General features: G+C 37.0%; 1 protein-coding gene across 5 annotated transcripts in view; it reads right to left on the minus strand.

The window, feature by feature from the left end:
• Positions 1-14397, minus strand: part of ANO1 (anoctamin 1) — a 1045885-nt gene that overhangs the window by 308379 nt on the left and 723109 nt on the right. For all 5 annotated transcript variants that reach the window (XM_044082585.1, XM_044082589.1, XM_044082584.1 and 2 more), the window contains one exon: positions 2739-2899. In XM_044082585.1, coding sequence (XP_043938520.1) covers positions 2739-2899 — 161 coding nt within the window. The remainder of the gene's footprint in view (positions 1-2738; positions 2900-14397) is intronic.

Genomic DNA, 14397 nt, shown 5'->3' on the forward strand with positions numbered 1-14397 from the left:
TTGTCAGTCAAAACGATCTGTGTTCAGCATTGGCATCATTCGATTTCAAACTTTGCACAAGTTGGAGTCGACCAAGTGTGATTCTGTTAAATGATAGTAAACCTACTAACTGTATCCCCTTACCTAGCCTTTAACATAACCCTAACTTGCAAAGCCTTGCACAACACTAAATATATCCCCTTACCCAGCTTTTAATCCAATTTGTAACCCACAAACACTCAGACAGCACTAAATGCTAAGTTAAGGGTGTACAACAGAGACCAGCATATCCTCTTCCTCTGTTTTGTCATGGCATGTCATGTTGTCATAGTGATTGCCATATTTCAACAAATGCCTTTCTAATACACCTGCCCCCTTCATACGTACACACACATTAGCATATATATATATATATATATATATATATATATATATATATATATATATATATATGTGTGTGTGTGTGTATACATATATAGATGTACTAAATACAGTGTATGTACATATATATTCGTGCATACACACACTGAGAGATTAAATACACAAGCACACATAAATATATAAACACATAGACGTGTGTGTGTATACAAACATATATATATATATATATATATATATATATATATATTATAAGTATACTGTATGCACATATGCACACACACACACACACACACACACACACACACACACACACACACACACACACACAAAATCTATATGTTGATAAAAAGTGTCAATATGGGGTTATACAAATCAAGTATCTTGAAGTGCAGTAAGTCGTGATTATGAAAAGCAGCTCTATAAACCAATCAGTCTACAGTAGCTTTTCCATTTGTTTCAGATGGTCTGACCAATGGCTACTTTACTGATGTGCCGAGTCACATGCACAGTGCACGAGCACCATGCTTTTGTAGTCATGTTACCGCTATTTGTATATATAACTGTAACATTACTAAATTAGCACTTTGCATCAACAAGAAACATCTGGATAACTTATTTCTCATGCTTTCTTTAATAATGTGATACGCCATATGTCATGTGATCTCTATGAAACAGAAGGTGATAGGGTGATGTAACATATCATATGACAGGACACTACTCAGATGTGCATCATTAAGAGGAACGCTCCTCATTTTGAGTCTTAAAAATTATACATTCCACGCAGTTCTACACTCAAAGGGTTTGGAACACTCTCATTCTTAAGATTTTTTTTAACAACTATCCATGGTAAATATTATGAATAATATTAAATCAAATTAATTAATCAAAACAATTAATTTTTAAGTGCAGTGAAAAAGTTAACGCTTGAGCCTCCTAGTTGAAGTTATTAGTGTTTCACATTTTGCCCCTTTCTTCCACATTGATAGAGGCAGTATTCTTCATTTGGAAATAGGAGGTTGAGAGCTATGAATGACAGGAAAACTATACTTCTGTAAAATATTTACATAAAAAGGAAGGAAACTGTCTTTCAAAAAACATGTTTGAAGACCGTGTTTTTCAGTTAACTGGATTACAAAGTGAAAAAAATGGTTACAATAGGGAAATGGATTCAGAAGGTAACATGCTTTTACCACTCCACCAATCATAATGCTGACATTGTCTTTCCCATGTGGTTTACAGCAGAGGTTCACACTTTCTAGGCATTCCATCCAGGTGATCATTGAGCAGCCTAGCCCAGCTTTCCCAGTTACCTTTGAGTACTTTTTCTTTACATGATTTGCTCAGAGTAACAAGGTAGGCAAATGGGAGCTGACAGAATCAAAACCTGGCCTAGATAAAGCAGCTGATTAACAGTTTATAGACTTAAGCCACTGTGCTAACTGCCACATTCACAGCATTCAGAAACTATGATATATTAGTCATTAAACCACAATACCAGATTCACTCAACTCCATTAGAACTAAATGCAGAGGAAATATTTAATACATGCAATGAGCATGTAGCCGGGCGGCCACGTTGGTGCAGCAGTTAGCATTGCCACCTCACAGCAAGAGGTTCTCTGGTTCGATTCTTGGCTGGGGTGCCTTCTGTGTGGAGTCTGCATGTCCTCCCTGTGGTCGCGTGGGTTTCCTCCGGGTGCTCCGGTTTCCTCCCACATCCCAAAGACATGCTGTAGGTGGATTGGACACTCTAAATTGGCCCTAGGTGTGTGTGTGCATGTGTGTGCCTTCTGTGGAAGGTTGGGAGCCATCTGGCAACTTGACACTGTAAAACTCCACTGCCAATCATGAGCGGACAGGTGATCCGCTGTGGTGACCCCTAACCGGGAAAAGCCGAAAGAAGAAGAAGAATGGGCATGTAGCCAGACTGTAGTATTTCACTGCTGTGCTCAGTGACATTCATACATATTCTTTTTGCATGCTGGTAAAATAGTCACTGCATGTTGAAGAGGGACCGGATGTTTTGGATGTGGAAACTTGGTGAATGCTGTACTTAGTGGACTGCAAAAAGAAAACTGACACACTTAAGACAATTATTTTGTTTAGTAAACAAATAGCTTTTACTTTTGCCTGGCAGTTGGCTTTGAGGATTAAGGAGCTGTTAATGAGCCATTTAGTAAGTCACTTAACCAGCTCTAAGGTTAAGTCTAAAAAAGTTCCATGGATATTAGTGTGCTACCCCAGAACACAGATATAAATAAACATTGATTAGTAGATATGCAACCATTTTATTTCCCTGTGTACCTGCATTGTCCTTTGAGTAGGTAACCTAGCCATTACACAGCAAATCATAAATCAGTACATTCTTAAACTGCTTACCCCAAAGTGCCATGAAAACAGAGAAGAAGACTGTAGCAGGGTTGTCAAAGAGATGGCTTGCACGTGCCGTGGCACAAGTTGTGCTCAACTTCCAATAGTTGCAGGTTTTGTCACACAGGGGGCACATGGTAATGTTTTGCCTTTGGTCACACATTTCCATGCTGTGGCAGAAAGAAAAAATAAACACAAGCAGTGTAACACATGCGGAAATCAACAATACAAAATTACTTCATTCTGTTTTAGTATTGTGAGTGCCTTGTACAGAACACATGACTTGTTCAGGGAGCTACTATGATTAATGAGAGAAAATAATGTTTTTCCTTCTGCATATTTGTTGACTACCTAAGAGAAGCATTAAAAAAATTTGGTTAAGTTATAAGTGAATCAATGTGCCTCTGAAGTTCACTGATTGTAGATGGGATCCAGTCTGTAGTGCTAACAGGTGTACTTTGTACAAAGGCACTGGAAGTAAACTTGACCTCATATGCATTTGCTACCTTTTATTAGATAAACAGTGATGCACATAACCATAAATAATTATGAACATAACATTCAATGAGAAAGCATCAACATAGTTAAGTGATCATTCATCTGACAGCATTGAATCCCTTGCCTTTCCAATGAAAGTATGCAAGCAGCCTCCCTCAGCATGGCAATTGTCTCACAAAAGCAGAAAAAGCAATTTGGATTTAGTCCAAGATTTCAGAATCAGCCACTCCAATACAGCTGACCAATGTTCCGCTCCACCTCTGGTAGAGTCACTGGATCCTGCATCACCTCTAGTATGAGAGAATGAAATCTTGAAATCAAGAAAGCCTGCCAACTATTTTATTAAAATGCCTAGGCATATGCCTGACAGAAAAACAAAAAATGATTAGCAAAGTCTGTAAAATCAACTTTCTCAAAAACCAACAAAACAAAATCAGATCTAGCAGTTTTCTTTGTCAATACCCAAACAATTCTACTGCTGTCAGAAAGGAAAATTTCTCTCCTATTCTGCAGCTTCTCTTTCTGGACCACAGATGTCATCCATATTGGCATAAGCTCCAAACATACCACATCCTTCCTCTGTTCTGCTGGCCACTTTGCTGACCAAACCATTGAAAACCACTCACCTTCCAAATAAGTCCCTGTTCCATCCACTCCTGAAGCATCTGTAAACAAATGCAAATTCACATCCAACAACCAGTCTTCTTGCCAAAAAGATCCCTGATTGAAATCATCAGAAACAGTGACCACAAAAAACTCAAATATTCCCACATCACTCTTGACACCCTAATTTAATGGTGTTTGTTCTTATCACCCTTAAACAAATTAGCCACTGACTTGCAAAATGTTCTTCCCAGCCCTATGGGTCTACATGCAAAAAGCAACAAGCCAAGCCATTCCATGGCTTCTCTCACTCTAAATGTTTTTTTCTCCTTCGCCCATTCTATCTTGTCCTTCAGCCTTTGTAACTTTTCCCCTGGCAAGCAAAATAAATTCTTACCACTGTCTACTGCAATGCTCAAAACTCCAACCCCTAGCTTTGGACCCTTAAATTTGTCCTGGGACACTAGGACCCCCAATTCCTCCATAAATACCAGCATTCCTTCTTCTGCTCTTTCCCTGCCTTATGCTATTAATAAAAAAAAATCATTTAAATAGTGCACTGCCTTTGGAGTAGTAACCCACCTGCCATATCCAATGCAGTGCTAAATTATTCAAATGTAGCACAAGCCACAGCATACCCCATGGGCATCACCTTATCAAAATAGTACTTTCCATCTGCAAACATCCCAGGTAAAGGCCAGTCATCCTCCTATTTGGCAAAAGTCTAAAGGCAACTTTAATATTTATTTATTTGACATTTGTTGACCGGGAAAGTCCGACTAGGTTCCACAGATCCTGTTTTCAGCGGAGGCCCGGGGAGAAATGCTCCAGACGCATGCCTTTAGAATGTGGGAGGAAACCAGAGTACCCGGAGGAAACCCACGTGAACGCAGGGAGAACATGCAAACTCCGCACAGAAGGCACCCCGGCCGAGAATCGAACCAGAAAACCTCTTGATGTGAGGCGACAGCATTAACCGCTGCACCACTGCGTCGCCCAATATCTCACGTTACCACCCAGGGATCCTCCTTCAAGATTTTCATTGCATAATCCATAGATGGTTACTACACGTCAGCATCTGCTCTGCCAATAAAATCATTCACTGAATCTCCTTCAGGATAAGATAGATAATGAATCAGCCTAAATTTGCTCAGCTTCTTTTTCAGCACTAAGTGCAGTGGAGATGTGTGCAACTACTTAAAAGGCGGCTTTTCATAAGGGCCCATTACCCTCTTGGCCCCAATCTCCTTATCCAGTAATTTCAAAACAACTGCATCTCTTACTCTCACTGACTTCAAGTTCTTACATACCTATCAATACCACTGATTTCACAGAAACCCTCTTTATAAAACATTCAATTAATCCCTTAGTTAGCCCTTCATCAGCAAAACCATTCAAATGGAATGTTAATCTGTGCCACACACAAGGACAAGCTCCCTTTCTGACCATAATAATTACCTCTTTCTCTAGTACCAAACTGCCCCCCATTAAGTTGCTTAAAAATATCCTGGGCCAATTATGATGAAATCCATCCAGCTTCCTTATTCCAAAACTTTACTGCTGTGTGAACTCCCCCAACAAACTAAACCAAAATGCTTAAACTTGCACACCATCCATGCACACTTACCTACATTAAAAGCCCAGCACATACAGTATACCTAACTTATCCCCCATGTCCCTCACTTGCCTACCTTGGCCTCCTGCAATATCCAACATTGTTGTCAATCATATAGCTGCATGTGTTACCTCCCACTACAAAGACTTGTCAACCACTTTCCTTTTCCGAAAGCACTGATCATACCATAACCAAGTATTACCTGCATGCAGCCTTTGTGTGCCTTGAATAGTAAGAAAACAAGCCAACAAGGTAAAGCCTGTGCTGTATCCTTTCCCAGGATTACAGCCATATAATAAACAAAACACAAAACCCAGTTCTCCCATGTTCGAACCTTAAACTTACCTGGCCTCCCCCTACTCAGTGCATCCAGTGCAGCCATCAAATCCTTTGTACCTATAGCACTAACCTCCATAACCTCATCGACATTAATCAAATCATACACATCACAAAGACCGTTTCACAAAGACCGTTTCACAAAGACCATTTCACAAAGACCACTTCACATCTTTTCTTTCACAGCTGCTGTGATATGAGGGGTAATAAATACCCGTGACCCACCTGCCAAAAACATTTGAGTCACAAACCAATCTCCAGGGTTGGCCAGAAAATCCACTCCAGTAACCCCCACTACCTGCTGCTTCACCTGATCTGCCTGCTCACCTATCTAACTTGCATGATTTCCTCCCCACACAACTAGCACGTTGCTCCTCCTTCCTGTTTGCTACTTTGTTGCTGGCTCCACCAACAACTGGGATGGAACCTCTGCATCTCGAAACAGCTCCTACGCCTGCGACAATAAGCAGCCAATGTTCCTTCAAGGGTTGCATCGTGACTCTTGCAACACAAACAAAATTATAACACCACTGGTTTTACCTTTTCCTACTTATCTATAAATATGTTCTACTTAGCTTTTCATTGATTTTCTCTCCCCCATATCCAGCTGAACTTACTCTTTTTTTGTTATCTTTCTCTTACTCTGATATACTAAACCAGCCTTTCCATATTCACACTCACTCAATCTCCTAGACCACCACACTTGCACCCCTAACCAGTCCTCCAAGGTGCTCACCTGCTCCCCACAATACCAATCCCCACTCCCCCAACACTAAGCCATTCTTACATAGCACAAACTCATGCACCTGCCCCATTCTTACCTAGCACAAACTCCTGCACCTGTCCCATGTCAGACTACCACCTCTCAGCACCAAATATACAATTCACCAGCATCATTTACAAGCCCATAACAATCTGAGATAGTCCATGACACCCATAACACCATTAACAGTATTCACCTGCAAACCCAATAATGGCAGGGCTAAACGCCCAACATGTGGACAACTTTTAAATGTTACTCCTATAAATGTAAAAAGTTCCTCTCATAACAACATTTGTGTTAGAACACATTCATCCACCCCCCCTCCCCATTAAAACTCTCCTTGCTTCCCAGAACTTAACAGAATAGGCAGATATAGCCATTAACACTCTGCACGGCATGCTGCACGAATATAAAATTATAAATCTGGCCACTCTTCTAGGAAATTAACATACACTACTTCACTAATCACACAATTCACACACACACAACCTCCCCCCTTTAGATTAAGACTCCAAAATGATGGGAATAACAGGTTTTGAGTTAGCGTGTATTTTCAAGGATATTAAGTCAGCAAATCCAATGTCTGTCATTAATTAGCAACTTAAGGCACCGATGGTTTGCCTAAAAACACAACTTTTATGAGGAGCAGACCAATATATGCAACACGATGTAGAAAGAGCTCACATGATGATGGTTATTAACACCAATATCTTAACACAAATGGCTTTAAATTCAGGTTGCCAGCATACAGTCAGAAAATCAAAAAGATCATCTCTTTAACAGAATGCAAAAATACCCATTTATAACACAAAATAATCCATTTCTGACAAATAATTAGAAAAATTAACAGCAGTTTATGTAACTCTAGCTTCTTTTGCTTATTTTATTAAAGTATTTGTGTGTATTTATCTATACACAACATCATTTTACATTAGCAGCACAAAAACAGAGCGTATTTAAAGTAAGTGTGTGTGTGTGTGTGTGTGTGTGTGTGTGTGTGTTTGTGTGTCTGCGTGTGTGTGTGTCTGAGTATGCAGTAAGGCACAAAAAGCAAGTGACACACTCATAATTAACCATAATAATTGTACAGTCTGTTCAGTGCTCAACCAACTTCCTCACTGCCAGCCTCAAGCAAATGCCCCTTGAATAAGAGTCCAACCTTGCTAACTCTTATTCACTACTGCAGCCATCATCCCTAACCACACATTCTCTCTTAACCAACCCCCAATGCCATCTTGCAACACAACTCACCAACAGCGAACCAGCCCACTCTGACACAAAGTAAATGCTCACTACAGAGACAAACTTCACCTCAAATTTACGACAATAATAAACCAAAACAATGCCACATGTGCGATTTACCAGGACCCACTCTATGCTAAATCTAAGTTTAACACCAGTCTAACACTAGAACATTTCCAGAGAAAGGTAAACATTTTTTTCTCCAAATAACTATCTGCTTACCTCTATCGTCCAACGATCCCCTTAGCAAACCCTACTTACCTTACTCAGTTACCTACTACTAAGTCTATATTGCAGCTCCTGAAAACTCTGACATGGTTAAAATAGCATCCTTACTGCTCCAAAACCAGGCCAGAAGAATCCCATATTTAATCAACCTGCTAGTATAAAGCTTATAAGAAAAAACCCTCCCTATCTCATTTCCTACCAATACAGTGCCATCAAACTAGCCACTAACAAACTTACTCCCATTTCACTAAAGCTGCCTAAACACTCAAAATACATCCCCTCCCAGCCTCCCCCACCTCAAACAATTCCACAAGTGTATAATGGACAAATAATTCTGTGAGCAAACCCCATTTCTGATCACAAACTTGACAGTGGACATTCAGTGTAAGATAAAACAGCTCTGTGAGCATATGCTTTCCTCCTATTTTGATTTTGACTAGCGCTTCAAACTGTTTTACTAAAAATGCTTGTAACTGAAAAGGAGCACAATAAATGATTGATCAGTTACTGGAAATATAAAGCAAATTTTATATTTGCTTTTTCAATCAACTGTTTATTCTACAAAGTCTGTCCAGATCAGATTAAACATACTTTACATTCCATTTTATCAGAAACTCTTCTGTAATCTGAGCTGTCAAAAAGAATGGATTTTTAATTTCATGAAATGAAATTTGGAATTTCAACATGCGATTTTAAATGTAATTTCTGGTCATTATCAGGATTTCATGATAATTTTCTGTGTATTATACATGTGTGCAAACCCTTGCATATACGTATATATAAAATGAGTATACTAAATAATATCTAAACTACAAAATGTCAAAATGCAGAACTTCTACATGTCCCTTATGTACCTCCTATATTCTTTGGGCCTAGGTCGTCACACATCAGACATATGGGTGGGATTGGAAGGTGTCCATATTTTGGTAAGCTGGCCAGACATATGTCTGTCCTTGGCAGGATATCCTATCTATTAGCAATGCTCCAACAGTGATTCAAGGAAGGACATCATTTCTGGTGTCAAAGACATCTAGAGATAAGAGAGTGGGAGGGTGGGACATGGAGGAACATAGAAGTAGGTTGCTAGGGAATGACAGGGGGTAATGGGATACATATGTTACATAAGAATACAAGGTGAAATAGAAGTAAATACTTCACTAGTCATGCCCATTGGACTTTTCAATCTTAACTTCCTCTGTGTAAATCAGATATCACCATAACTATTCCTAGAATAGTAAATTTCTAAATATAAACTGATCATTTACTCCATACTGTACCATAAGCCTTTCTATTTTAAAGAATGTTTAAAGTTGAAGATAGTCCCATAGGGTCTTCAATGTTTTAAATTCCCTAATGAGACTTATACTGATGAACAGTTTTATCATGAACTGGTTTTAATGTTGACTTTTTAATAACCACATTTTCAACTTAGTAATAGTCAGATACATGTTTTGTTGAATAAAGTTGATTTTATTTTCCATTTTTACAAGTTTAAATATTGACTGTTTTTCTCAATGTTCATAAACATTGTATTTTGGTTGAAACTAGAAAAATAAAACAAAAATTAGGGATAACAATCAATATGCCAACAATAAAGCATACTCTTCAATCAATAAACATTTTGTAATGATGAACACTCTAATGTTTGGTTTAGTAATGTTTTGGGACACAATTGTGCTATTAATCAAAATTTAAATCAACAAGGCCATGGGCGTAACAATACTAATGCTATGCTTGCAGATAGTAACATAAGGGATGGTCAGTAGTTGAATTACAATAATCACCCTGACCCTTTGGATTACCTACCTCACCTGCATTCAGAATGCATAGCCAGACAGACAGTGGGAATATATGGGGGATGAGTGTGCAAGCTCCCCATTTTTATAGGGCAGAATGCACAATCCCAGCAATACCAAAAACACCCCACAAGAGGGAGGATGGGGAACAGGAAGGGGAGAGCTGTGAGATAAACTGTGTGGATCTGTTGGCTGAAAAACAGTATAGGGGGACATTTACGTGAACACAGTGCTTTTAAGATTTTTAATTATAGTGGTTTAGAAATCACACTGGTATAATCTTATATTTTGGAAAAAGTTTTTTTCTTTTGTGTCCACCTCAGGTTTTAATGTTATAGGCTTTTGAGATTGCATGTATTGATGATTTTTACAAAATTAAAGGGATGTACAGTGGATAAGGAGCAACTAATTTTGCAGATGAAGAAAGGGGTCTTATTAGAAGTCTTATGAATGACAAATCAATACTCATTATGAAACCAAACAAGGGAGGGAGGAGGTATTGTTTTATTTGATTCTATCGACTACTCTAGTGCTATGTTTGAGATTTTGAATGATGATAAAACTCATCAGGAGATCTCTAGGAATTAAATTAATATTTTCTTTAAGAAAATTGACCTATTTCCTTGTGATTGGCTACATCAGAGGTTTATCGACCTTTCTATATACAATTCTTTTCAACAATCCTGACCCTGTTATCCCTAACATTTTTGGGATACCTGAAGTACAAAACAGCACTTAGAATCCACCTTTTAGGCCCATAGTCCCTGCTCAGATTTCTAAAACATAACCTTTAGCTGAGTTTGTGGATAAATCACTTAAGCCAGTTTCTGAGCACATCCCTCACATTTTGAAAGACTCTTAAAATTTTTTATATAGGTTCAAGAGTGAACTATTTGATGATGACTTACTATTTTTAACCATTGATGCAGTTGATGATCTTATTAGCGTCCCCATGAAGGAAGGTGAGGAATTATTTTGCTGACATTTTGCCTGGGTTTGATTTTCTTAATAATCAACAAATTTGGTCATGGAGTGTATGGACCTTGTGTTATAAAACAATTTTATATTTTTTAAGGTACCATATATAAAGTATAAGAGTTGTAGCTATGGGTGTGGCTTGTATCCCCATATTTGCTAATATGGTTATATATTCTTGGGAAAAGAAGTACATATTTCCCTTCCATTACTTTAAAGACTGTGTGTCTTCCTGATTTTATTAAATATTTACAGACTACTACTTTTTGAAATGTACATATAATATTGATTTAAAATCCATTAGTTATTTGGATGTAAATGTTTTTAAATTAGGTATATTTAATTCTAATATTTTTAGGAAACCCATGTTCAATAATAATTATTTACATTTTAAGAGTTCACACCAATTCTGCTTAAAAAGAGGACTTGTTAAGGGCCAATTTATTCATCTGGCCAGAATAACTTCATACAAAGAGATGTTTTCCTAAGAGTCTCAAATAGTTATTAATGAGGTTACAGCTAGAAAGGTAGTTGACCTGAAACCTTTACTGGGTGTAATCATGCCCACCAACAACACAACAGGGTAAATTTCTGAGGTGATTAATAGGACAAACGCTAACCTTGAGAAGGCTTTGGTCCTTCAGTATAATTTGGGGGCCAAAACAAGTGAGAGACATTATTAAGAAAAAATGGCAAATTTGTAGAGTAAATAAAAAATTATTGGAGTTGAACAGTAATCAGAAGGATCGTAAACCTGGGACAAGGAACTGTGGCTATTGTAAACAATGCCCATATATTTAAACTGGGCAGGATTTATTGTTGAACATTGGCTGTAATATGACCATTGTACCTAGATTGGACAACTGCTACACTAAAGGGTTAGTTTACTTGGCTATCTTTTCTGTAGCCCCTGATTTTTATGTAGGAAAAACACAGAGAGAGAGAGCACTACATAAAATAATCTATTAACGTAATTATGATACTCTCAACAAAAATTAGAAAAATGCATTTTATAAACACTCTTTACATTGTATAGGTTTCAAAAAAACTTTTATTTTTAATTTTGGAGATATATAAAGATCCCAAGGGTAGACCTTGGGAAAATAGACTTGACTCTAAGGAACTTTTTTGCAATGTAGACTGAGTACAAGTAATGTACCAGAATTAAATGATTATATTTCCTTAGTTCCACTGTTAAAAAAATGGTAGCAGCTAAGCTATAATATACTGGTGGATTTTAGTTTTGCTTTGCAAATGTTCTTATTTACAATTGCCTTTGTCATTTTTTATTCATTGTTGTTATTTTACTTATTTTGAGGATAATCAAATATTTACCTATTTATGTACTGTTAGGGTCTGTGACTTTAAAAACTAAAATGTGTTTGATTGGTTAGACAGTTATACACTGCTGTTCATTTTATTGCAACAATGATGAAGTCCAGTATTTTTGATGTACAAAAATGCTTAACTTTGTATATTTTTATCTTTGATTTTGTATTTATATGTCTCTATTTATTTTTTTTTTGATGTGTTGCATTGTGGTTCCACTGGTTTATGATCCTTATATACTTGTGGTTTAGGCTTGACTCCTGCTATTTGTGCTGAGTTTACTATGTCATCATTTATCTCCCTCCATCTTAAATCTGAAATTATGAAATGAAGCTTCTAATACTAGCAACTTGAAAAGGCAATGATCCCTTAAAAAGTCTTGTGTACTGTCATCAGATCTCCCATGTATCCTACAAATCAGGAAGTACTTTCCAAATTACTTTACCTTCTTATTTATTTCCTTTTGTTAACCAGAATTATATATCTGACCAATAATAGTCCCTTTTCAACACAGGTCCAATGAGAATAGTTCCTCATTTTTAACCATTACAAAAAAAAAAAAAAAAAAGAAACAAAAAAACAATATGTCTTAAGTAACGTTTAACAGGGCAGTCAAGTAATATTAATTCATGAGAATAAAATGAGAGTTATAATAAAAGCTAGTTAATTAAAATCTGTCTCTTTATATATAGGTATCTGTTTATTGTAATGGAAGTTTAATTTACAACAAATTAATAGGAGAGCAGAAATGGATGTCTCTAGAATTTTGTCATTATTTTAATAAATTGTCTTTGTACATGCTCTGTTTTCAAGTTAAACTTTTCTTTTTGGATTCCAGATGTCTCATCATAGAGGCAGTGTTTAAACACATGGACTTCAAAACTGCTATGCTAAGACTCTTGAGGAGAACTCCTATTTATTCATTTTTCAACATTCATTAAAAAACACTACTGTGACCTTACTAAACTGCTGTATAATAAATAATTATGAATATATCACACACTACTTATTAATAACATATTCAAAAGTGCCTATTAGCTATTGAACTGAATGACTGTACACAAAGCCAATTGCTGTTATTTACTCAGAGTACAAATAGCTAAAATTTGAGAATAAAGCCAGGCTAATTCAGCTGTCTATTAATCGTCTAGAATTAATGTTGTGATTCCACTTAGTACTGAAAAATAGCATAGGAATAATCTAAGCTCAAAGTTGACGCACAAATATTAGAGAAGCCTGTCGGTGGTTATTTGGGAGGTGGTCACTTTGTTTTTCAGTGTAGGTGTTTATCAAGTACTACACGTTACATATGGCCTCCAAAACCAGGGGCAGATTTGTTATAGTTCTTGTACAGGGCATGTTTCCTTAGAGCTTCCAGCCCTAATCTGGATGCAAACCTTGGCACTTTACCTATGCAGTTAGCGTGAAGACAGAATTACTGACATATTATAGTGAAAATCTATGGGGTATGCAGAAAAAGAGCAGCTGAATCAAATGTCTCTGTCTTCACAGGAATGGACAACATTTATTGCTTTCATATGTATATAAAATCAAAATAAAGTTAGCAATCACCACAACTTTAAAAAAACCCTTCAGCGGTCTGTGTACCATGAAAGTGCTTACCAGTTTCTCTGTTTCATGTATTGTCTATTTTCTATCAGTGTTTCTACTGAAGTGTTTCTTGCAGTCATGATGATTGCTAACTTTATTTTGATGTTATACATTTGCTGTGGTTTCTGCAATCTTTGCTCAACAGACTGACTATTTTTACTTCTGCTTCCCTATGTGTATTTGTTTTATTTATTGGGTCTTACCGACAATGAGATACAGATTGAGTGTTTCTTGTTAATTTACTAGTCTTCCCTACCAGGATACGATAATAGAGTTTTCTTTTGTATAGAAAAGGTCCTAATGCACAGAATGATGAAGTTAAATAACTGAATTGCAGTCATGGACTATGACATCACAGCCTTTTTTCATCTGTGTTCTTTTAACAGGATGGTATGGTTGATTATCATTTTGCCTGGAACAGGTCTTGTTTGAAGATGAACAACATTTGAGTGTTTTTGCAATATACTTTTAAGTCTCTCTTTCAAGGGTTTGGTTATATTAAGTATGCAGGACAGCCCATGTCACACCCCAACTACAACTCAACTCATGTCCCTCTCATACCTCTCAACTGTACAGATTTTCGCCTTATATTTTCGGTCCATTTTTCATAAAATTGCAGCTTTCTGGCAAATTAGTGGCAAATCATTAAAGACTGAAGTTAGAAAATAATGA

This window comes from Protopterus annectens, chromosome 9.part0 (genome assembly GCF_019279795.1).
Source record: "Protopterus annectens isolate FY-2018-M chromosome 9.part0, PAN1.0, whole genome shotgun sequence".
Taxonomy (NCBI): Eukaryota; Metazoa; Chordata; order Ceratodontiformes; family Protopteridae; genus Protopterus; species Protopterus annectens.